General features: G+C 38.7%; 1 protein-coding gene across 1 annotated transcript in view; it reads left to right on the top strand.

The window, feature by feature from the left end:
• LOC110951133 (pituitary adenylate cyclase-activating polypeptide type I receptor-like) overlaps positions 1-26,188 on the top strand; it is a 52,290-nt gene extending 26,102 nt beyond the window's left edge. The window contains exons 3-13 of the mRNA XM_022194062.2: positions 778-885; positions 5,503-5,603; positions 6,573-6,670; positions 6,969-7,101; positions 9,271-9,424; positions 12,151-12,211; positions 12,371-12,440; positions 16,416-16,510; positions 21,437-21,566; positions 22,589-22,630; positions 24,518-26,188. Of these exons, the coding sequence (XP_022049754.2) occupies positions 778-885; positions 5,503-5,603; positions 6,573-6,670; positions 6,969-7,101; positions 9,271-9,424; positions 12,151-12,211; positions 12,371-12,440; positions 16,416-16,510; positions 21,437-21,566; positions 22,589-22,630; positions 24,518-24,661 (1,136 nt within the window). The 3' untranslated portion in view covers positions 24,662-26,188. The remainder of the gene's footprint in view (positions 1-777; positions 886-5,502; positions 5,604-6,572; positions 6,671-6,968; positions 7,102-9,270; positions 9,425-12,150; positions 12,212-12,370; positions 12,441-16,415; positions 16,511-21,436; positions 21,567-22,588; positions 22,631-24,517) is intronic.
• The last annotated feature ends 532 nt before the right edge of the window (positions 26,189-26,720 follow it).

Below are 26,720 nucleotides of genomic sequence, written 5' to 3'. Positions count from 1 at the left end.
TAACACAAGCTCTAACAGTAAAATTTATTTATGAATTATGTATGTTTAACCAAACAAGAACATGCCAACACTTGTCCTGATGTGGAACCAGTCAGATAATTCTGGGTAGGACAATGCCTGAGAGCACAGAGTGGTGACTGCAGATGATGAGAAGCAGCTGTATGAGACAAAGAGTAAAATAAAATATTCAGTTAATTGATTTTTCTATACATTTTTCAATAAATTCCTAATTAATGAGAACTGATTTATATGAAATAACAATACATATAACCTGGTAAATACTGAACAGGGGAACTGACCAAGTCAATAATTAGTCGACTCTTCTCATAAGACAAAGGATTTCAGGACTCACAGCAGAATTCTCTTCCTGTGAATGTATCAGTGTGGGTTCTGAAGAACAGAGAGAATCAGTTATGGTCTTGATGCCATTTTTTCCAGATTTGTATGACAGCTTCAGTCCAGCAGACAGAAATCAGCATGTGATGACACAGGATTGACAAAAGGCGTGACCTTTACAGCCATTAAATATGAAACAGACCAAGTACAAAGCAACTAAACCTACAAAATAAATACAGTGAAGGAAAAAGTACAATGCTTCCCTCTGAATGGTTGTGGAGCAGAAATATAAAGTGAGGACCTGGAGAAGTGCTGAGTCCCTCCTGTTACACTGAACTAAGCCTGACACCGGATACGTGTTTGAGAACATCCAGGTTGTCTGGGTGCAGGATGGTAACATGAGTGACTGTGACAGTAACTGTGTACTGTCTGTTTTTGTAGGATGTAAAACAGAGTGGGACGAGCTTGGATGCTGGCTGAGAGCCGAAGTCGGTCAGGTGGTTAACGTGTCCTGCTCCGAAGTCTTCCTGCATTTCTCCAGCAATCAAGGTTGGTTTCAATGTTAGCCTCAACCTCAACAGACACAGACAACAACAGCTGCTCATAATCTAATCATCTAATCAATAGAATTGTCAAAATACAGAAGGTAATGCACAAATCCAATTTTCTGCTGGTACACCGTCGTTTCACCGCTAAGTTTAATTATGTGAACTGTATAATCAGCAGCACTAGTGCAGACTGGAGTCACTGATGGAGGAGCACTGGATGAATTATTTATGTCTGTTTGTTGGCAAGATTATACATAAACTCTGGGATGTTTCTGGCAGAAGTGACTTGAAATCTTGTCTGCAGGGTTCATACGTCACAATCTGACATCCTCTCAGGCTGTTGTTGTCTCCAGAAGAAAGTGCTGATGATACCAAGTGAATGTACTTCTTGACTTATAAAGTCAGAGGGGTTAAACTGTTTGAAACCTTTTTACCTTTCAGGTCCCTTGAACGGCCTGTTTGAGCCATATCTGCTAAAAAAAAAAAAAAAAACACGCAACCAGTCGAGTTTTTTGAAGGTTGTCAAGCATGGGACATTTATTGAAGATGGTGCCTTGGATTTCTGTGACTGAAATGGATGCTGCATTTGTTGTACTTCATTTATGTTGCATCAAATTTAGTTAGTTGCTGCTGAGAAGTTTTAACAGCTTCCACCAGAACACTAGTGACACTGACTCAGTGTTTTAAAGCTGCTAGTTATGCTCTGACTGTTTTGATTTGATGTAAGAAAAATGTTTCTTTTTTGCTGCTGAGTTTTTAGAAATCTCACTCTGGTCCTCACAGTTGTGTTTTAAAATTCTTCGAAGTGTCTCTAATTCATAGAGCCCAGGGTGGTTCATTTTGGCCATACGGTTTTGCAGCTGTTACTGATATTTTTTTCAGGTGGAAGTTCTCAAAGAATAGGCCAGGAATTTATGAAGTAATATTGTTCTATTTAATTTTTACTCCGCCTAGGAAAGCAGTTGAGTTCTGTGGTGATGGGCCTGCGTTTGTCCCTCTGTTAGTCTGTTAATCTGTCTTTCTGTGCACAACATTACAATGGATTATATTATAATGGATTTGGATGAAATTTTTAGGGAAGGTCAGAAATGACACGAGGACCAAATGATAAGATTTTGGCAGTGACATGACTTATAGTCTGGATTAACAGATGTGTTAAAGATTTCTGTATCATTGCAAGATAGTAGCACGCCGTCACTGTAACTATGACAATAAGTGAACGCTACGTCAGCTAACTGCTGACGATCACATGATTGTGATACTACTACAAATCCACCACTACGGACTTATCGGGACTTATCCGTTGGAAATCATTCAGCGACTGAGCAGCCGTGGCGAAGTACAGCGCTCTCTGAGCGCTTTTCTTGTTTTGAAACTGTTGCTTGTATTTTTGCATTTATTCATAAGTAATTCATGTTTAAATTAAAAAGTGTTGTATAATGACTGACATTCTGCACCCCAAAATTGCCCTGTGGGTTTGAAGTGCATGTTATCTTACTAAATGAAATCACTTATATGACACCAATTACCAGAAAAGTTAGAAACTGTAAAAAGACAGAATTGTGACATTTTCAGCTTCCTGGTAGTATCTGAATTACTTGTCTGTGACACACTACTCCATCTGTAAAGTCTGGCATATCTGAATCTAAAACTGTCATATTTCATAATAAATTACTTGATGCATGATTTAAAAAAAAAATAGTCATAGAAATGAAGTATTTAGTTTGACCATATTCGGTTAAAAAATAATTATGCATGCCTCAGCACAAATGAGACGCGTGACTGTGACCAACAGTTACATGGTTAAAATTCAAGGACTTATCAGCCAAATTGGGATGAACTGCACACTGTGTTTACACAGAGTAGATAGGAAATGAATATGGAAACCTATAGTATTTGGAACCACTGTTTTTGTCAAGTGTGTGGGCACTTGATTACAGGTTTAATTACATTTTGTAAATGATCAAGGAACTTCAACTCCCCCCCACCCCGTTATGACCTATTGCATTGCAACTCATGCTGCATATAGGACATTTTTGACTTTTAGCCAAGGTTGTGCTGCTTCCATAGAGGTAGAGGACTTTATTTGCAGTAAAGAATAAACAGAAGAAGAAGCTTCCAGTGAGGAAAAATGTGACAGGAGCAAAACCACAGTGAGAAACTTCTTAGGGTCCAGAGGTTTAACTGTCATGGAATTGTTCAAACCCCAGGTACCCTTTTATTTCAATCCAGAGACTCACAGACATTACAAATACAAAATGTTAGTCTGTTTGTGTGCTCTGTTGTATTAACGAGGAGGGTAAGGTCAGGATCATTAATGAGTAATGTTTTTTCCTCATTACGTTGATGGAAATTGTGGATCATTATAGTCTGAATTGCAGATCACACAAACAGACTGGAGTTTTTGTTCTCAGCAGTTCAGTTTGCAGTATTTGGACTCCTGTTGGTTCCTGTTAGCTCAAAGGGAATAGAGAAAGAAGAAATCCAGCCATGTGTATTTTGTGTCTTTGTTCGAACACTCTTTAGTCTAGCAAATGCCTGCGCACGGTATCTGTGACATATACACATTTAGTGACAGAATCCCACAAATACAGTTTTACAGGGACACAGAAATCCAGCAGACCACCTCCTCCTTACACCTGCTGTGTCCCAGTGGATGCTAACCAGAAGTGAATGTCAGTGGACTTTAACAGCCACCCGAAAGCGTCAAATGTTTTCTGACTGAAAGCACTAATGGAGAGAAATGGTCTGAGAAGAAATGTCAGGGTGATATAAAAGCAGTACAAAAGTAAAATCACAATATTACAGCACGCAAGCAAAAAAATACATACAGATGCAGATTTGGATTGTATAGCAACATTTTTAAAGGACAAGAACAGAAGCTTTTAAAAATCCATGTTAAACTTAAAATAAGATCAGCTGAAATGGTGAAAGGAGATATATTTTTATACATACCAATCAGGCATAACATTATGGCCACCTGCCTGATATTGTGTTGGTTTCCTTTATGCTGCTAAAATTCCTCTGACCCAGTGGGGCATGGACACAGGACCTCTGAGGATGTCCTGGGGCATCGGGATGATGGCAGTGAATTCTGAAGATTCCTGTGGGTTGCAGAGTGGGACCTATCTAGATCAGGATTATCTTGGGACATCCCACAGATGGTCAGTGGGATTTGGATCTGAGGAGTGTAGGACAAAGGGTGAACACCTTAACTCTGTCGTGTTCCCCGGGCAACTCCTGAGCAGGACTCAAGGTTTCCCAGCAGAACATTGCATTATAACAAGATGATCAGTGTTATTCACTTTACCTGCCAGTGGTTGTAATGTTGTGGCTGATCGGTGTACAGTATACACACTGCCAGTCCAAAAAAAATCGCACACTCTAATATTTCATTGACCCACCTTTAGCTCTGAGAACAACACACATCGCTGTGGCATTGTTTCGATAAGCTTCTGCTATTACACAGCATTCATTTCTGTCCAGAGTTGCAATATTTTTCTACCAAGATCTTATGTTGATGATGGGAAAGTCAGACCGCTGCACAAAGTCGTCTCCAGCACATCCCAAAGATTCTCAGTGGGGCTGAGGTCTGGACTCTGTGGAGGCCAATCCCTGTGTGAAAATGATGTCTCATGCTCCCTGATCCACTCATCTACAATGTGAGCCCCATGATGTGGCTTGTAGAGGCAAACCCACAGAGAATGATCATTTGAATCTGTAGTCCTCGACTTTAGAGGGATTTATGTTACGTTTCATCACAGCAGACTGTTGTTTTCAATGCAAAGCTCTTAAAGCCCACTGTACAGTAGCTGCTTAGCATTGACCAGCAGATAGATGGAGTTACAATAAAGTATAGTAAAGAATTCAGCAGAAACACAGTCAGATATTTCCCTCAGGAGTTGGTGGAGACCAAACACAGAACTAAAAAAGGCAAATGCTGGACTTAATCCAAATGAATTATAAGACGTTCGTCATACCAGATTTGAAAATAATGATGTTTGTAGTTTACAGCATGTTCCCACTTTCCCCAATAGGCCACAAAATCTGTTGCAGCAGTTGTAAGCCCTGAGAAATCTATGACCAAGGTTTTGTTAAGAGGATTCTGGGTTTTCTGCTTTCATTTATTAGAACAATTGAGGAAACAGACAAATGAGAGGTTCTAGCTATAACTCAGGTTAGGTGAAGCAGAGATAAGACCATCAGGATGTCAACCCATGTGAATGATAACTGAGCCATTTTCTAACAGGAATAAACTTATAGTTCTGAACTTTTTCAACAACCAAGTAGCTGTTGGCTTCACCGCTTTTGCTTTGACCAAATGGATCGGGGTCAAAATGTTTTTACACCAGGATGTTCAGCAGCTTTTCGAAACACACAGGAAATTAAACACAATCCCTACACGTGGAACACTCATGTCCAAGCAGTGTTTTTAATCAGATTAAGAGTGCAGGGAGAGTTTTATTAGTTTTAGTGTCTGCTAGCTGTAATGCTTGTGCATGAAAATCTATTGAAGTGAGTGAAACCTGAGTCATTAAGCTTCTAAACAGATGGAAAAAAAATGTTTGTGGTGTTCAAATCACTTGAAAGTGACTTGTCCTGTTTGCTTCCTCATCAGGGTTTGTTTACAGGAACTGCACCGTTGATGGCTGGTCTGAAATGTATCCGCCCTACGAGGAGGCTTGTGCTTTCAGTGATGACAGCGAGTCTGAGTCTGAGGTATACAAACACAGTGTTGTAATCAAGCCAATCAGTTAAGTATAGCCATGTTGTTTCCACTTCCAGCCTGACTGCTTCCTCCTCAGGTCAGGTCTATTTGTAGGGTTATGCAGGGACAATACTTTTTTTTCAAGAATAAATACAAACTATTTAGGAGAGGTTACAGTCATAGACATTATTGAGATCATTTGGATCATTTAGATCACCTTTTTTCCCCATATTTCAGCACAGTTACAATAAACGTTTAAAATTTATTAGCGATAAATTCTATCTGTGACTGGAAGCACAGCTGGAGTCGCATTGATCCCAGTCAAGTTCCCTGATGTAGATTTTTTATTTGATATTTCCCTAAACAAGCCATTTCTCATTCGTGTATTTGATCATACACCAGTCAGATATAACATTATGACCACCTGCCTAATATTGTGTCTCATTATGCATTATAATAGGTCTCATTATGCAGCTAAAACTCCTCTAACCCAGTGGGGCATGGACACAGGACCTCTGGGGATGTCCTGTGGCACCAGGATGGTGGCAGTGAATTCTGTGGGTCCTGTGGGTTGCAGGGTGGACCTACTCAGATCAGACTTATCTGGGCACATCCTATAGATGCTTCATAAGATTTGGATCTTGGGAAAGTAGAACCTGGGTGAACACCTTCGCTCTGTGGTGTACCCCACAAGACTCCTGAGCAGTTTTTGTGGTGTGTTGGGGTGCACTGACCTGCTGAGGGTGGCAACTGGCATCAAGGATCCGTTGCCACGGGGAAGGTGGGGTGTTTAGGTGGGTGGTACATGTCAAACATCCACATGAATGTCAGAACTAAAGGTTTCCCAGCAGAACCTTGCATGAAACAAGATGATCAATGTTATTCACTTAATCTGTTAGTGGCCACAATGTTGTGACTGATTGGTTTATCTCAGTGTGTTCATTGTTTTCAACTCTCTCTCTGTTTCTGTGTCTCCCCAGACGAGTTACCTCTATACATTCAGGCAGGTTTACACTGTTGGCTATGCCACCTCACTGATCTCCCTCATTACAGCGATAGTGGTGTTTGCAGCCTTCAGGTAAGATGACAGCAGCACACAGTGTCCCAGATGCACCCACAGACACAAGGCAATAAAAGGGAGAATTGCTAGGATGGTGATTCACTCAATATTTGTGTAGCTAAGATCCAAAACATGCAAGTTTAGAGGAGCACAGCAGCATCTTTAATAGAAGTCTTTGTGGTGCAAAGGCCTATTTATCATCTTACACATTTAAATTTTAAAGTTTTACCTTTTATATCTCTCTGTTCTTTACAATACTACCAGCATATATTGCGTACCTAAGAAGCTGTTCAGTGGGCATTTTTTTGCTGCACAGGAAGTTCCACTGCACCAGGAACTACATCCACATCAACCTTTTCTCCTCCTTCGTGCTGAGAGCCACTGCTGTGTTCATTAAAGACGCGGTGCTGTTTGCTGATGAGACCTTGGACCACTGCTCCATGTCAACGGTGAGGCTGCTAGTCCGTCTATAATGTTCCCATCAGAGAGGAGATTCCTGTATCTGCTATGTGATTGAATTAGCAAAGGAAAATGAAGGGAAAGTGGGGAAGTCATGTGACAAACTGATGCTCATTAGACTCATTCAGGCTAAACAGATTTTTTTGCAGTGGGAAAAAAAACATGTCAGTGATATTTTCTAGTTCAGTGCAATGGATGTAATGTAAAAACAATTAAAAAAAGGAATATTCTGAATCCATAACAAAAACTGTGCAAATTGCTTTTAGTGAGAAACCACCGAAAAACAAGAATATTTAATCACTCAATAGACATCTAAGCAGTCACAGTTGGATGTGTCTTCAGCTCTGTTTTCAATTCAGAACAGTCCGACCAAGCATTGCATTGAAAAACACACACGTTTTAACTCGTTAACTGAAATAAAATGTGACTGAAGAGATCCTGATGAAAACAAGGAATCAGACTAAGCTTTGCTCAGCCGAACATGTGGACTCAATCACAAATTACTGAATGTCTCTTTTTTGAAAACTTGTACAAAAAAATAGTGTCACTGAGAAAAATGCTTTTCGTTTACATGGATGTGCTTATCAAATACTTTTACTTTGCCTGCAAACACGTCTCAGCAGACATACCTTTATAAATCATTTCTTACTGCTCGTCACACCTCATGCTCACATTCGTGCTGCAGTGAGACAACAGGCCCCTCGGTTCAGATGCATGGGGAGTGTTTTCCATCCCTTTTCTGTGGTTGCGTTGCCTGTTGGTAGATGTTTTTGGTTATTTTGCATCTCTTTGTGGTTGTTTCATTTCCCTTCCTAGATGTTTTGGGGGTTTGGTTGTGTTTTTTGGAATAAGGTGGGATGTGTTATATGTTTGTGGTCATTTTGGAATTCTCCTCAGGTATGTTGCATTTTTTTTAAAAGTTGTGCTTTTGTTTTGCGTTGTTGAAGAATATTTGGGTGACTCCGTGTTTCTTTGCAGTTGTTTGCGTCTTTTTGTAGTTGAACAGTGTCTGTTTGTTGGCAAAATAATAAATAGCCCTTTCAATAAAACAAGCCCCCACCCTCTGCCCTCATACACCCAGAATGCCTGCCATGTGACCAACTAAAAGCCTGGGGTCAAATTGACCCTATAGAACACTGATTTGTAAAACATGTGTACAGGACATTTGGAAACATATTATGATGTTCATTTTATGTTCACCCAGCTGTCATCATTAAATTTTTAAACATCATTAGATATGTTTGGGTGTCAAATTGACCCTAAAGATAAGAGGGTTTAAAAACACACTATCTCTTCAAGAAAATTGTCCTGTGCCATGTTGTTAGCAGAGCAGGTCCCCTCTGTACAGCATTTCAATGGCCTAACTGAAGCAGTGAGGAGTCAGAGATGATGATCAAGTCTGTGAGAGAAAAAGTTGCACCTTAGTGCACCTAATTGAAAAATGTAAAACATGTTGAAAATTAGTCTGAAGCTTTGCACATCCAGGTGAAAAAATGTGGAGTCGAAGGGAGGATTTCCAGATCACTGCTGTCCTAAGAATTAAAAACAAAATGAAATGTATGAAAAACATTTTGTCACCCGTTTCAAAAGAAGACTTAACTCTCTTAGCTCATGAACAGCTGGCATTTTGGAAGGAAGCAGTTTTCACAAAACATTTAGTCCCAAGTCTGAGAGCTGACTATGATGCTATTGCAAGATGTAAACATCAAAGTAACAGCAAGCAGCATTTCAAACAAATATATCTGAATAGAAAATACACAACCTCTGACAGTTATAGAGGTTAGAACCTCAAGTTTTTGCATTTCTAATTTTTTCATCGTGTTTAATATTAATCTATACCTTTAAAGTTACACATTTTTGCAACAGCCTGTACATCGACTAAGTGTTCATAAGCGGGAGGATGGGTTAAATTCAGCTATACAGGATGTCATAAATAAGATAAGATAGAACTTTACTGATCCCAAAGGTTTCATCTCATCTTATCCAACTTATTTATGTTCCATCCTTCTCAGTGTGTCTTTTCTAATGGGCAGTCCGAATGTAAAGAGTAATCAAAACTAATTTAATCGCTACATCTCAACAGGAGAAAAAGCACTTGTGTGTTAAATAGTGAAACACACTCCGTTCTCGTAACTTTGTTTTGATGTGTGTCACCTCAGACAGCGTGTAAGTCAGCCGTGGCCTTCTTCCAGTTCAGCATCCTGGCCAATTACTTCTGGTTGCTGGTGGAGGGCATGTATCTGCAGACCCTGCTGGCCCTGACCTTCGTCTCACAGAGGAAATACTTCTGGTGGTACATCCTGATTGGATGGGGTGAGTTAAGGCTGTCAGAGGATGAAAGACCTCTGACAGACTGTCTGATGTTTACCTATGTACACACAGATCATATTCCGAATACAAACGCCCAAATGATATAATGATTGCACAAACCCACACTGAAATCCCAGGGGTTACCAGTGATGCTGTCTTAAGGGTGAAGCTGCAGAGAACATCAGCTCTCCACACAGTAAAGCATACATCAGTGAAATGGAGACAGCGTCATAAAACAAAGGAGCTGAGATGAAAGGAGAAATATCAAAATTACATTATTTTTCTTTTATCCTTCAGCCTCTCTTCTTTTCCTCCCATCTCTGTACATTTTTGAAGCTCCAGAATATGTGCAAAGCTTTTGCTCAGGGTGAAATATTTTCATGGATGCGTCTTTGTACGAACTTGCAATGGTGCAGTGTCTAAAATTCACCAAACAACGGAAAGAGATTTACGATCTCAGAAGCTGCTTTTTGAGCATCTAGTTCTCTAAAGCGACAGCAGCTCATCTTAATGAATGACAAGAAAATGAGGTGATATCCAACAACTGATGGCTGTATTATAACACACTGAATGAGAGTAAAAGTTATTTGTTTACGTCTTGTTACTACACAATATATTCACATTTGGGTTTCAAATCTGCTTCCAAACAAAAATTCAGCTCCAGCTTGTTTACACAGCAGCACAGCCTCAGCAGTGACTGCAGCTCTTGTTTCTTTGGTTCCCTTTGTTTTCTCCCTCGTCTTTTGTTTCTCTGAGCTTTCTATGGATGCTCTGAGTGCTTTGTTTTCCGATTCCCATCCCACTGTCTTCTTTGTTTCCTGAGTGTTACACATCTTCCTGTTTAAACCTATACTCCGAGGTGTTTTTAATGAAATTCCACAGCTCCCGTCTGTGCCATTTGGGTCCTGTTACCAAAATGTTACAGCAAAATCTAGTCACACTGGACCATCAGTTCTGAATGAGAAGCATTCCTACAGTGTTTTCAGCAGAAAGCTCCTGAAAGTTTAAGGAAGTAGAGTTGGCAAAACAAAGTTTCTGGAGGTCATTTGTACTTCAGTCTACAAATTGTAAGTAATACATCAGTGCTCAGTCAGGGCTGCGTTCATGCGTCCAAACACTCACATTCACATCCTGTAGAAATTGCACGATGTGCTGAAGTGTGGCTGCAAGACGGATGCTCAAATTCCCCCTCCGTCCATCTGAGCACACCCTCAGGAGGCAGAGCATGGGGTGTAGCAGTGTCATTAAAATATCTGCTCCTCAGCATTCAGACAGACACAATGTTTCCAAATCAGGAGGTAACCAGTTCCACACTGCAGCGGCATTAGACGAACAGTGAGCCGAGCTGAGGAGGACAAGCGCAGACACTGAAGCAGGAGTTCATGACAGCTGATTTGACAGGAGAGAGGGAAGCACTATTTCTGTCCATCAATCCAGGTTAGAGATACAGATTCAACCAACACTGGAGAACTGGTGAAAAATTTCAGACTAGGGTATCGGAAATTTTGGCATTAAATTTTATTAGAGTTACACATGAAATTGCATTTATTTATTTTACTTGTTACTACTAAAACAAGTCTAACTTTGTAAGAAAACACAAACAACATTACATCCACGTCTGGAATCCTGTTTCTTAGAACAAAAACACTCACCTTCAAGGTTACAGAATCCTTTGCATTCAAACTCTTGTGAAACTGCTGATTAAGTTTATGAATACCAGATGAATCTGTTTCTATTTCACAGAATATTACAGTTTTAAATCTGGTGTCTGTGGCGACATTTCTATGCTGGTGCACATGAAGTGATGTTCTGATCAGTCAGAAATGATTGGCTTGTCAGAGTTAAAGAGGGGAGCAACTGTAGCAGCAAAGACAGAGCAGCCAGCAGCAGCTACAGTAGGAGTATGATGGAGCATAGAGCATAAAAACCTAACAAGTGTCCAAGTAAAGTTTCTGGTGCTCCAGCTATAAAAGAAACTCTGTGAAACATACGTCATAAGAAGACATCAATAGTGTTTATATGTTCATTCTCACTGCCAGAAAGGGGAAACATAAATTCTGCACTACAGGTTCAAGACAGCACCTTTATAAACTGTGAACAAAATGAACGTTACCCTGTTAAATCAGAAATCTTGTACCTTTAGCAGATATGACATCTGCAGCCTTTTACTCCATAACTGTCATATGTTAAACATGGTAAGTAAGATACATAATGTCAAATGAGGCTGAATATAAGAACTGCCAGTGGATTTAAAAATGATAATATTCAAACCCTAAGCTATTCAAATAACATACAAAATACATTCAAAATGAAACTAGGAATTTGTGGCTTTGGAATGTTAGTATATCAACAACACTGTCCTCGCTATCTGTGTTTCTTTACGACGTGGCAAGCAACTTGAGGTGTGTTTGAGTGTGTTTATATGAGTGGTGCTCAGGCAGTGTTAGAGTGGCTCTGATGCGTCTTATCAGCTTCTTTCCAGCTTTAATATTTTGCTCTTTCCTGTCTCCTGCTTTTATCCTGTGCCTGTTTCTTCTCTTGGCATGGAGATGCAAGTGGGACACAGATAAATGTGATACACAGAGAAAGCACAATGTCCTGTACGCCTCACGACATTTCCATAAAAATTGCAGCAAACACGCGAGTTGGAGCAAAAGCGTTTTTCAGATTAATTTTGCTTGACAGATAAATGAAGCATGCATAATTAATCTTAAGCTATTACTTCACAGGGCTCCCATCAACAGTCCTCATCCTCTGGGTTTTGACCAGGTTCTTCTATGATGACAGAGGGTATGATGTATTTTATTATATTACTGTACTTTATGTGTAACTAATTTCACAGCTATCACAGTACATTGTTCCACTGCTTTTTAAACAGTGGTAGGGACCCTACCTTGACTGAAACATAATTTTAATGATGAACTGGATTCCATCATGTTTTCATTGCAGTTGCTGGGACGACACAGACAATGTTGGTATTTGGTGGATTATTAAAGGACCAATAACAGCCTCGCTGCTGGTGAGTGAATACGCTTACATCAGTGTGGTGAACTGACCTGTGGTTCACTTATTGCTTCTGTTATGGTGACAGATATAGCCTTAGAAATATGAAGTAATTTTTATACAATGAGTCCTGGAGGTAGCCCAAGTTTGTGCTTCATGCTGTGTAATTAGCACTGATCACCAAATTACAGCGAGCCACCTTCTGACTATATCATACATACTACAGGGTGTCCCTAAAGTCTGGACACATAGGAAATCTCATTAACTATAATTTTTTGAGCATCTGGTTCAGTAGTTCAGTGGATGTGAAGGATGGACATATCAAAAGACAGAGTTAGGGTTAGGGAAGTGATTTTTTGGGGGTAGCATGAGTTTTAGCCATGACCAGTTCTTTAGTTTTGGTTGATACATTTGGTCGTCCAGAGCGAGGTTTGTCCATTACACTGCCCGTTTCTTTAAACTTTTTAACCACCTTCACCACCGTGGAAAAGCCAAGGGGAATCGTTCTTGGATGACTTGCATTAAATTCATCTGCTATCTTTCGATATGTCCATCCTTCACATCCACTGAGAAGTATCAGTTCAACTCTTTCTTCTTTCAACAAAGCTATATTTAATCTGTGGAGACAAAAAAATACAGTTAATGAGATTTCCTTTGTGTCCAGACTTAAGGGGCACCCTGTACATATTATATTTGAATATACTTTCATATCCCTGAAAGAACTGTTGAACCATCCTTGCACGTTATGATTTGAAAACAGAGATGCAACTCAGTAAAGCAGCAGTTTTTTTCATCTGGTTGGTTAGAAGAGTGACAGAAATATTGTCAGAGTATGGCAGAAAGTATTCCTGAACAACATTCTGGCTTTGTACAAATTACCACTTCTCATTTCTCGCCAGCTCTCAGGCAGTTTTTGTTGGCTCTAGTTAGCTTGATAATTAAGTTACTGCTTGCTCAGTGAATGGGTTGAAAGCTGCCATCTCTGGCAGACATTTTAACCCTCTGAACCCCAAGCACTTTCCGGGCATTTCTTTTTCATTTTCTGGCATTTTATTTGCTCCTGCTACATTTTTATTCATGGTGGGCTCATTTTTCACTGCAAAATTAAAGTACAGCACAACTACGGAAACGACACAACCATGACTAGAATTAGAGCTGAAAACTGTCTCTTAGGCAATTTGACAGTTATAATGACATAAATTACAAAATGAGAAAAAAGGTTTTCGTTATTCTACATATTGTAGATATTTGCTACTAGGTTTTTTGTAGGCATTTTTGCTCTGTTCAGGCACAGCTTGCTGTTCACTTTAAATGTCCCTGAATTTTTGTCTTATGACTGCTGGCTGCAGATGAATCATTAATGACTTCTTGGTCGTGTAAATAAGAGTATATAGATATATTTTTTGGTCTTTTTTCCCAGAATTTGTGTGGTGCAAACCATTTTCTTTTAGTAATGATAATAATATTAATACATTTTATTTATATAGCGCTTTTCAAAACACTCAAAGACCTTCACAAAAAAATCATATATTAAAAGCAGAGGAGCATCATAAAACTTCAAAGACATATAAATAATTAATATTTTTTAAGTGCGACTTGTAGAATAAAGTGATTGTTTTGATCTGGTTAACCCCTTAAGCCCTAGGCTTCTTTTTCAAATTTCCTAGAGAAAAAACATCCTCATATTCAGTCAGGAATAGCTGCAAAACAGTAAGGCCAAAATAGCTGCAAAATTGTAAGAACAACCTCAGACTCTATGGATGAGAGACACAAGAAAATTTTTTGAAAAACAGTACGTCTGTGTGTCTGCATCACTAGGCCAAAGTGAGATTTGAACTCCCGCTAAATTAGACATTTTTACTAGTAAATAAATAAATATAGTAAATAACATCTTTGCAAGAAGCCAGTGACAGTGGTGTTATTTAACCTGTTCTACAATTTCTTAACTGTAGCTCTACCAAGTTTAATGCAAAAGACATAAGGCACAACAATGCAACACCCACTTCAGTTGCAGCAGTGCAAGGAGTGCTCTTCACTGAATGTATCATTCCTGACAGCGGTAGCTTTGGTTTTTTTTTTTAGCAGATACAGCCTGGTCCTGACACAGAAACACCAGGATGGAGCAGGTTGTCTATTCCTCTTCATAGAATGTACATAACATGCTGAAAGTGTGAGGGGAAAAATACACGCCTCATGCAAAAAAGACATAATCCTCACTCTTCAGCTTCTCTGACAAATTAGCATAAAAGCACAACCAGAATGTGGATTCAAACGCAAGACTCTGGAGACTCACAAAATTGTTCAAAAAAGCACAATAATCAGGCAGGTATCCAATTCACAAAGCGAGGTTGATAGTCAAAGCCAGCCTGGGTCACAAACACACAAAGGCAGCACTGGAAATCAGAGGGAGAGATGGCTGGGACAAGATGATCTGGCGAAGGGCAATAAGCTTCATCTCATTTCACTTATTTCAGCCTCCTCAACTCCTTGACCCTTGGTCTTTTGGCTCATGATTCGGGAATCCATGTTGGTGCATCATAACAAAAAACAGTAGGCATTTTGAGGGTAGAGGATCAAGGAGTTCTAAACAAGATGCACAGGTGTATCATCACTGTGTCCTTAAAAAGTATTTTCTGCATCCATGACATAAAAGAGGCAACACACAGCTGGAATATACAAACTGCATTAACAGCAGGACTGACAAATGTCTGTATATGATATTCAATATAAATATACGTCATGCTTTATTGGTCTAGTACTATTTTGTACTTCACAGTGAAGGTGCTTGTTAAAAAAATAAACAAAAATGTATGACATCTGTCAGTTTTCATCAGATTCTGTTGCACTGTGACTTGAATTATAAGTAATAGTGAAAACTAGATGCTGTCATGAACACTGTTCCTTTCATCTGACTGACCCGGCATGTTAGAATCAGCAGCCGCCCACTTGACCTTCTCCTTTATCTCCTACATGACTTCCCCAGGGCAGCAGGACAAAGATAGGTCTTGGGAGAATCATCAGGATCAAAGATGCGGAGTAGGGGACCAGGTTTCACATTTTTTTGAAATGCAGCAATAGGAAATAATGAAGTCGAATCAATTAAAGAAACTGGTCTGGCTGGAATTTAACCTCCTGGCGGTGTGGAAGTACTCCAAGTTCTTGTAGTCGGTCCCTACCAGGAACGGTTGCTCCACCCAATAGGACTAGCTAGGAGAGGATGGTGCCAATGGCCAGGTCAGAGACATCAAACTCCAACCAGAACCAGAGCGGCAGTGAAACTTTCTTTCAGTCTCTGAAAGAATCTCTCTGACCTTGGGGGTTCCAATTGAACCATGATTTGGAAGAGGCCAAGGCATGCAGAGTGGCTGCAATGCTGCTGAAATTTCTTAGAAACTTTCAAAAGAAATTAGAGAAACTCACAAACTTCACATGTGACACAAATGTGACGACAGTCTCAGCACAAATTTTTCATTATTTCTCTGTAGCATAATCCTCCTATGATGCATTGCTTATATTTACATCCTTGGATAAACAAGATAGAGGTTGGATGTGTATTTTATTTGACATGATTCTAAATGTAAACTTAACACACAGAATATAGTAATAAAATGCTCCTTGGCCTTGGATTTGGCACCAGGCTAGCTACCTATCTTAGCAGGCTAACACTGTCTGGTGAACTCTCTTTTTGTCATTATATATATATATATTTTAAAAGATGAAATAAAAAGGCTCAAACTCTTTAAATGCAATCTTACTACAGCCCCATGATTGGACACTCCCTTTTTTGGAGGGATTTGGTACAGATGTTTTTCATACGGGTTATTCAAAAAAACACAGTCTGTACACAATGTTACATTTTGTGTGTTTATATTATAGGAGGATTTGAATTAATTATAATGCATTAAAACTATTTATAATGTTAATTGTTGCAGTGTGTTTGGGATGTTTTCGTCTGTGTGACTGTTCATATGTGTGCATGTATCCCTACCAGGTGAACATCGTCATCTTCATCAATGTCATCCGAATCCTGGTTCAAAAGCTGAAATCTTCTGCCATGGCTGGGAACAATGACACTGGACACTTCATGTGAGTCTCAACTCACTGACACTTTGTATCATTCAAGTACAACAACATTAGGAGTTTAGCTATGGACACAAAGTAAAGTAAATGGTTAGATTTTGGTCAAAATGCTCTGTTCCTTTAGTAAGCTGTCAAACTGACAAATTCACATTAGCAAAAACACACATGCATTGATCTAACATCCTTAGTACCAAGGTTGATGCTACAGGTACGGACCCGTACCCGCAGCATCTGTACTAGAGGTACGGACCCGTTAAGGTCACTGAAGAGCTGGCGCCGGTTAACTACTATTTGCTGCACGTTACAGGCAGTTTATATGAATGACTTTGACGGCGAACATTGTATAATTTAACCAAAAATACACCGTCTCCTCTCACACTTTAGACATTGCAGTTTTTACGCTTTTAGACGCCGTGTCTAAATTGTTTGAAGTCCAGCTCCTATTAATTAGTTTACCGCGTTCAGTGGTGGAAGCGGCTGACGAACTCCATTGCAAATGTTCCCATTTAATTTCGGACGCTAATTTACAAGATAAAGTTAAGGATGTCGAATATGAAACAAACACTCGCGAACGGTGAGGAGCAGCTCTTTAATTCGGCATGAATTTAAAAAACACACAAACTCGATTTACTGTGATATTGTGAGATTTGTTTGTGGTGATGTAACTTAGCCATTCAACAGAGTCCGCTAACATTAAAGTGACTGACGTGCAGTGTCTGTGTTGACAGACGTAGAAAGTACGTCAAGGTTTTGTTTAGCTTGTTAATATGTAATAGTCTGTCGCTACTTTTGAAGGTAAAAAAATATTTGTAGTTTGCTGGCTGTTAGTTCCGCCATTTGTTTTGTTTGCTGTTTGTGCTTTATTAGAACAGGGTCACGTGAATAAAAAGTTTTGCTGTTTTTAATAGTAGTGCTGATTTCAACCCCCAAATCGCTGTCAGTGAAAAAGTCAGATAATGATATTTATAAGACATTATGCATGATAGAAAAGAGAACAGCAGATGACAGACATGACAGGCTCGGCACGCAGATTCACCTCGAATCACGGAAGCGCCTTCATCACTCGGATTACCAAGCCGGCTCATTAATATTTATGTACGTCGGATTACCAGCCAATCACAAAGCGCGTTCATCAGCCGGCTCATTAATATTCATGTTCGTTTCATTAATATTTATGGTAAGGTAAAGTGCCGTATCCGTAGGCCACAGGCTACGGGTACGGGTCCGTATCTGTAGACACGACCGAGTACCAAAGGTTTTAATAGAATAAGAGGACAAGAAGGGTTTGGGCTGATGGATGGAGCTGCACCATCAAATCAGCATCAACAGAGCACTGATGGAAGAAGCGTCAGGTTATTAAGACTTTCCTGCCTGCTGAGAATATGATTGGATGATCCTTCTCAGCAGGTAACCAAACAAATGATGAATGGATCCGTGATTGTAAAGGAATGAAAGAAGCAGCTGATACCAATCAGCGAATGCAGGACGTCAGAGCTCAACCTGAAATCCCAAAATGCTACACATTTCATTTTAATTTAAGTTCACTTCCAACTCTGATGCATTTTATTATTCCTGTGAAGAAATTACAGGAAAATGATGAATCAACCTCGACATAAATCTATCCATGAAGACATTATGCTGTTTTTGATCAAACAGAATTTTAAAAATCTGTACAGCTCATGGCATTAGCAGTAAAAAAAACCAAACAAACAAACAAACAAAAAGCAATCCCAGAGTGATCAAAAGTGAAAGGTTAAATGTTACACTTAAAATGTATTCTTGTAAGAGGAAGGCTGAATAAATAGAAGGAAAAACTGCACTTATTTCCTCTCTTACGCATTTTTGCTTTTCTCTCTTTAGGATTGTGTTGGAGTTATTATGCTTCACTTTGTTTCTTTGATCTCTGCCTGTGAGCCAGCACCTCACAAGAATAGGTGTACTGACTGAAACCAAATTCACACAGAAATTCAGAAACAACTTCATTCAAAGATTGAGAAAAAAAAAAAAAAGCAGCAGCATACGGCATGAGCACCAAACAAATACTGTTACTGTTGATGCACCACATTTGGGCCACTCTGAATTTCTGCATTATTGTACAATTTTGACATTTACTTTTACTGTAAAGACATGTATTTTCCCCAGAGGATGAATCCTGCTAAGCTCAGCGATCCCCTGACTTTTCAGCTTGACAGCTTTGTTTGTTAGTGAAATGTCTCTCAAATATTGGACTAAGTTATTTTACAGATATCTGTGGATCTCAGATCAGGGCTTCCTCATCTTCACAACTAAATGACATTCTCTCTAGCCTCACCTGAACTCTCTGCTTAATGCTAGTTAGCAAATGTTGCTATACAAACATTTTACGTGCTAACTTTGAACATGTTTGCATTGCTGTTGTCATAATGTGACAACTGTGACTTTAAGTCAGCATGCTAAATATTGAAGCAGTCATTTTGCAGTTGATAATTTATACCCAGAGTCTATGTTATCAAAGTCCTACCTTCCCCCTGGCCCAAATATGAGCAGACACCACAAAGTCTACAATTTACTTTCATAGCGGAAAAAAAAAAACAAAAAATCCGGAAAATGGTCAAATTGAATCATTTTATATTGAAGTGAAGCTTGACTTTTTTTTTGAACAAGAAAAAACTAATGCATATCAAATTTTAAACAAGAAAAGCACCCAGAGAGCACAGTACTCCGCCAAGGTTGCTCAGTCATGTATTTTTGAAAGAATCTGTGGTACGCAGCGGTCGATTTGTAGTAGCATCACAATCATGTGATCGTCAGTATGGGCAGCTGACGTAGCGTTCACTTGTTGTCATGGTTACAGGGACGCCATACTGCTATCTCGCAATGTTACAGAAATCTTTAATGAGTCTGTGGATCCAGAATATAAGCCGCATCACTGCCAAAATCAAATCAATTGGTCCTTGTGTCATTTCTGACAAAAATTCCATCCAAATCCGTTTTTGAGTAATGTTGCTAACAGACAGGCAAACCAACACATAACTCTGCTGCGTTCCTCGGTGGAGTAAAAATCACAAATAGATAATTTCTCCTAAGCATTCAGCCTGAATGTCCCTATTACACAAATCTCTTTGGTATGTAAAATGTCTGTGTCATAAAAAAAGTTCTGTTTGTCTTGCCCCACTCAATTTAAGACTCCTCAAATGAACACTTTTGGAAACCCTGCTGATTGTACTTTAGAGTAAAAAAATTGTTTTTGCCTCAATGAACAGAAGGTTTTGGACTTTTGAAGACTATGACATAGAAGCCTGTTTATTTTCTGATTGGGTGTAAACTGTGACTACGTGTTCCCAGGTCCATCATTCTCCTTTCATGTGACCATTTTCAGGAAGAAAACAGATATGACCAATAATGGTTAGTTCAACATTTAGTCATTGCTGTTCTTCCCCCATGCTAAATCCTGCACTACTAAGCAACCAATCCTCTGCCTTGTGTTTAAATCGATACCTGTATGCTTATACAAATGGTTATGTGAAACTTACACTGTTTTTGTTTTAAACTGCTGCCCTAGTTGTAGCCCCAGTTTGGGGAAAATACAAATAGTTTGGATATTTTTGGTAGCAACACTTAGAACCTACTCATCAGGTGTAAGTAGGTCAAAACTGAACAACACACAGAAAAGAAAGTTCTGGAGTTATTCAGGGATAGAGCTACTTTCACCTTTGTTGATGCAAATGACATTTGCTTGGGTCACATCTAAATTCTGTACATTCTTCCATTTGAATATAAAGTAGACTTTATGGTGTAAATTAAAACTGCTGAATGAGATATTACGTCAGAAATGAAGGGTAATAAGAAGGGAAGCTGATGAAATTCCTTGAGAAAATGATGAGCTCTTTAACAGTGGAATCATTTCATTTATGAATCTACCACGGGAGACCTGAAATCCAGTTTTACCTGAATGAATCCTTCCTCGTTTTGACATTCGGCTGGTGCGGGTTAGTGCTCAGCTGAATTAATTTAGAATGAGAGCACATAAAAATAGCACCTGATACCAGAAATAGATGTCTCCTCCATCGCTGCACGACTGGATTGTTCCATCGCTTCAAAAGCTTCATCTGTGTCTCACAAACTTCATTCTTTCTCAGGCGAATCTGTGACGTTAACACAAAGGCACAAGTCCCAGGTGTGACAAAAGACAAATGCAATCCTATTATAAGCTTGAAATTAGCTCATGTTGTTTTTTTATCTTAAGCCTTTAAGCTATCATGGCTGTGATGTTATTTTTGATCAGACTGATTGTTATGGCTAGCTTTGAATATTCACAGGTTTAAATGTAGTGCTCTAGCTGCTGGGACAGCTTACCTTTGGAGCTTTGAATCAGACATAATCAACAGAGAACAAAAAACACGTGCAGACATCTCGTGGACAAATCTGTGCCAGTTAGCTTACAATCTCAATGGCATAAAAGACAAGAAAGGGAAGAGTAACAGAAAAAATAAGGACACTTATCTCAGACTTCGTTGATGAAGCAGAGGTGGAGCTGCTCTTTCCAAATCCACATGGTTTGCAGCAAATTGTTGCGAACAATTAAATGTCATAAAAAACGAAATGGCAACATTTACATGATATTTAGACATCAGTGATCTAAGCTATGAGCACAATGCATCTGTATTTTTGACATTTGAATCTCTTCCCCTGATCGGCCTGATGACGGGACTGTTTCAAAGGTCAACGTAATGAAGATTGTGACACCACCAGTGTAGCTTTGATCAAACTTGAATGACACATTTTGTTGTGTTTTGCTTTGTGTCTGGCATTTCAAAGTTCGCGTGTGAGTCTGAAAGTGCCGAGCCTTTGTGTGTTGTTATATTTCAATCTTTAAACAGCTGTTGCGTCATTATCTGGACTTCTGTTTAGTCTTTCTTCTTCTTTTCATTCCTTTGTTTTTGCGTCTCTCAGGAGGCTGGCTAAATCCACCCTGTTCCTCATTCCTCTGTTTGGGATGCACTACACTGTATTCGCTTTCCTGCCTGAGAACACTGGAGTCGCGGCCAGACTCTACATTGAGCTGGGACTGGGCTCCTTTCAGGTATGAAATAACAGTCCAGATACACAAACTATTTTCAGAAGCATCAAAAGTTATTAAAAATGAATCGCTTACACTGCTTGAGAAAAGCACTTTTCCCAGCAGACATTTGGACCTGCCATCTCAGGAGAATGACGGCTTTGTGTTATTATTTACATGTGTGCTTCCTGCTGTGAGAAAAGACTATTGGTATTTCTTTCTTTTTTTTTTGGCCGATTCTTTTTAAATACTCTTTATTGAAGTTTTGATTTTATGGGTGGAAATTAAGAGAGAGAATGAGTAGGGTAACCAGGACTGAACCAGGTTCATGATTTGCATCTTAAAAGATAATTCCAGTGTATTTCACCCCGCTAACGTGGCTATTGTGGCTCTCTGGGTCACGCTAGCTTTACACTCTCCACCGACATTGTAGAGATTTATGGAGATAAGGAGTTGTAGCAAACAACAACTCTGCTAAACAAGCTGTCTTCAGCTTTCAAAAAAAAGTGATTTTTGCATGAATAATTTTTAGCATTTGGAACTGTCCTTTTGCTAACCACATTAGAGATCTCCATCTGAGGAAACTTGTTGGCTGGCATATTCATGTTGTGATTTGGTTTGTTTACATGGAACTGACTTTCTGAAAACTCAGCAGCTGAACACAACACTTGGTTAACCTGTTGGCCAGCATGACAACAGTTGCAAGTTATTTTAAATACTCCAAAAATCACAATGAATTCTACCTGACAAATGTACACACAAAAGCTGCTTTGAAATTTCAGCCTCTTCATTTAAACTGTAGAAAACAAACACTTGAAATCAGGCGGGAGCACATTGATGGTTATGCTGTGCAGAATTGATTCCATAAGCTGATGTTTCGGCACAGATTGCTTTCCTTAGAGCTTAATGCGCTAATCTTTCTGCATGTTTGTTTGTTTTCTGCATTGTGACACCCTGTGCAGTTCAGAGTTAGCTCCACGATCGATTTCTAAAAATAATTTCGCAACGCTGACTGTATCTACAAACTGTTGTCTGCTTTGTTGCAGGGATTTGTGGTGGCACTCCTTTACTGTTTTATGAATGGAGAGGTAGGTAAAGCATGAATGGTTTTGTGATATAAAATTTAACATACATAGCAGCTCTGGAGGAAAAAAAAAACTCTTATTACTCTAGTTAATCTTCTCTCGAGTAATTCAAAAGCTGTTTTTTAGAGAGTGGATGTGTGCTTTTAAAATGCAGCATCTGGCACATATAAGTTGAAATGACTCATTGATCAATAACTCAGAGCATCATGAAGCCCAACTGTCTTTCGCTTTCTATAAGATGCATATTCATGCAAGGACCTTCTAGGTGCAGCCATTGGTGGGAAAACCTCAGCCCACTCTTAGGACAGAAAATTCAATCCTACAAAATAAATGCTGTGAACAATCGATAAGCTAATTTGTTGTACCATGAAAGCTACTAATTCCTTAACCCTTAGATGCATAAGTGAGTAAAAAATGACCCTGTAGGTCATTGTGTAATATCTTTGTATTGAAAAATTTTCATTATATTGCAGATATTCCTCAAAAACATGTTTTTGATATCATTCCATTTACATTTTTAAGTTACCTTTTATACTTTTTAAGAAATTATCGTATTTGTGTTACTACTCCAGGCTTCCATAAGTGGGTCAAAAATAGCCCACGTGCATTTCCCACAGAATTTTCATGGGAGCCTGTGCCTCTTATCACTTGTGACTGTCAAGAATATAGTATTTACTGTCGACCACACACACTATGTCAGAAGTGCAAACCATCAGGAAGATTATTTTGCACAGCTAAACCTGATACATGGAAGTATTATCTACATGTTTTACCTCAGAAAAAAATTAGATGCTATCAAATTGATATTTTTCTACATACTTGCACATTCATGACTCTTGTGTGAAAGAGAAAGTGATATTATTATGCATCATCAATTAGCCTACTTTATAGTTAACTAACAAAGCTAGCTAACATTACTCTGTCTCGTGTTGGAAATATCTCAATAAAATGGATGTTGACATTCTTCTGCTGCTGTTCTGTGGAATATTCTTCTTTTTCATTTACCAAAATGTTCAAATATCTGCTACAAAGTGAAAAATAAACATATTTCAAACATGAAATCACTCTTGTGCAGACAGAAGTATAATACAAACAATAATATAGCTGATTATTTTTAACCACAATGACAAAAAAACGCCATAAAAACGCATTGATTCTTATATGGGTTGTTTTTGACCCACTTATGGAAGAGTGTAGGGTCCAATCACTCATGTATCTAAGGGATAAACTCAGTAATATATGTAATGATTTTGTCTTTTCTGTTGACATAAAGCAAAATGTGGATACTTCTGTCAGTGTATCTGCTACACAACATTAACCTTCCTGCTGTCCTTCGGGTCAAATTGACCCATTTTAAAGTTTTAAAAATGTGAAAAATATAAATATATATTTTCACAGTGAAAACTTCCACACATTCAACATTTTTTCAGAAATTTTTTGAACATTTTTTGGTGGAAAAAACAAATTAAAAGAAAGGTTTAAGAACATTCAGAAAAAAAAATCAACCAAAATCCAGTGAATTTTACTGTCAAATTTGGGAATTTTTTTAATTTAAAAAAATTAAAACTTTTGAGGGAAACTTTTCAGGAATTTTCTTCCTGAAGATTTTGCAAATTTTTAAATTTGGGGAAATTTTTTCTGAATTTTTGGACTTTTTTCAGACAAGGCAACAACATTTTTTGGTAAGTACAACACGAGGGTTAAAACCACTGAGAGGTGAAGATAATGACATTGATCATCAATTTATCATCTCTCTTTAATCTCTCGACTCATATCATATATCCATACCCACATCTATGCCAAAACAAAGAAGTTTCAACAGAGGACACTGAAGGAGAAGCCACAGTGGAGGTTTTCAACTCGACATGTCTCACACATGTTTGTCTGCAGGTCCAAACAGAGCTGCGGAGGTGGCTTTGGAAGTGCCACAATCAAAATCATCTCACACCAGCCAAGAGGAGCATCACTCAGATCACAATTCGAACCCGTGGGGGGCTTGGATTGCCTCCTTCAAGCAACATCTCCTCAGTATGATTTCAGAGACTGTCTGTGGAAAAAAGAAACTGCTGTGAGAATGTCAAGTAAAACAACAGAGGAGTCCTCAAAGCTGAACATGCTGATGACATTATTTCAACAACCGCTCTATGAGAGCATAAGGCCGTAATGAACACTGGAGAAAATGTGTCGGCATGAATTATATCAGTGTCAGCAGCAACTGTGACTAAGAATGGTACACTGCAAATTTCTAATCTGCATCACAGTGGGCTCGTTGTCAAATCATCAACAATGGTGCTTGATTTGTGAGGATGGTGCCATAGTGGAAAGAGGGAACTTCAGCAGAAACAGAGCTCGCCCTGAGCTTGCGGGAATGTCAATTGTCAAAGTTGTGTGTACAGTTTGGACTGCACGAGTGCAAACATGACCAAATGTTGAGAGATTATACAGAGGCAGCTGTGGAAACAATAGATGTTTGAACATGGCTAAAATATCTGAAATTGCTCTGCGCTGCACTGAACTGATGAGGTGATACTATGTCGGCCTATTGGGATGAAAACATGTGGATCTGGATCTGAATGTGTTCATTCACTCAGCATCTCACCAGCTGCTAAAGAGACATTTTCAAACATTAAGATCCAGGGAGACTCAAACAAGTATTTCAAGTTGTTTGTTTGTGTGTTGTGCTGCCCTGCACCGATACACCGTGTCTTAAAAGACTGCTTTGATGAGCCATCTCAGTATTTATGAATAGTCATTTCCTTGTTATCTCATTATCTATGTCGTCTCCAGATGTTGTATATTTTTTTATACACTAGCTGCATTTATAGAGATACCAAATTAATAAATTGGACACACATTAACAGGGAGGCATCAAAATGGTACTGATCAACTAGAATGACCAGTGGGACAGTGATAGTGCCGAATGATACACACAGGCTTATATTGGTTATATAAACTATAAATGTTATATATATATATATATATATATACATATTGTAATGCTTTATAGTTCACCCATATGTGAGTTAACAAGATTTTGATGATGGTCCAAGTTTACACCAAAAAAGCAAGAAGCCCAGGATTTTTGTGTAATTTTCTTCCTAAATTACACATATCCAATTGTAAATAGTCATCAATCAGAGTCAATTAAGTCTTGACATTTTCAAAATATTTCCCCGAAATGTGTGAGTAGAGAAAATTGATACCACTCTCATGATCGTACCATCAACACAAAGCTACAACCAGTAGGCTTTTTGCTTAGCATAAGGACTAGAGAAGGTTAGCTTCACTCTGTCTGTTAAGAAAATGAGCCTTAAAAGTTAATTACCACATGTGTTTCTGTACATCTGTACATAAACCTACATATGAATATGACATGTTGTGGTTTTACTGGGGAGGGATACATGCTAAATCTCATGGGTGCTGGTCAGAGTTAAACTCTTAACAAAGAACCAATCATCTGCCAAAACTGGACTATGTCCGCAGGAACACACAGTTTATCACCCACTTTACATATGTCTACAGCTGTTTTTATGTGGATTAAAAAGTTAAAATCTGAAAATACCCAGAACTCTATGTCTGTGGTAATATCAAACATGTGCCATTGTGAAACTTCAATGTTTCTTGTAGGTGAATAATTGTGCCTAGAGAATTGTTAGCAGATTACGGTACAATCAGACGTAACAGTCATGATTATTGGCAATATTGGCAGTGTTGTTTCTAATGTTTGGGCTATAGGTGTTTGGTGTGTTCATTTGTAGTTGGAAACTAGACTGCAATTATTATGATTTACGGATGGGCTTTACATATAAAATATCATACAACATTTAAAAAAGTCTTTTCCAATCGTCCTGTGGGCTGTAATCTTCAAAACAGGTTAAATGCTTAAATTCTATCAGATCATATTGATGTGCTGAGAACATTTCAGCCAATATGAAGTAATCCCAGTTTGGCAGGAGAAAAACTGCATCAGATGAATTGAATTGGTTCTTTAATGTTCAACTAATAAAAAAATCCAGCAAGGTTTTAATCTAGGGTACAGTAAAATAGTGCAAAGACACTGAGATAATTGCAAAAAAAAGATCATTTCTTTATG

The sequence above is a fragment of the Acanthochromis polyacanthus genome, chromosome 9 (assembly GCF_021347895.1).
Source record: "Acanthochromis polyacanthus isolate Apoly-LR-REF ecotype Palm Island chromosome 9, KAUST_Apoly_ChrSc, whole genome shotgun sequence".
Classification (NCBI taxonomy): domain Eukaryota; kingdom Metazoa; phylum Chordata; class Actinopteri; family Pomacentridae; genus Acanthochromis; species Acanthochromis polyacanthus.
This window is presented reverse-complemented; position numbering and strand designations above follow the sequence as displayed.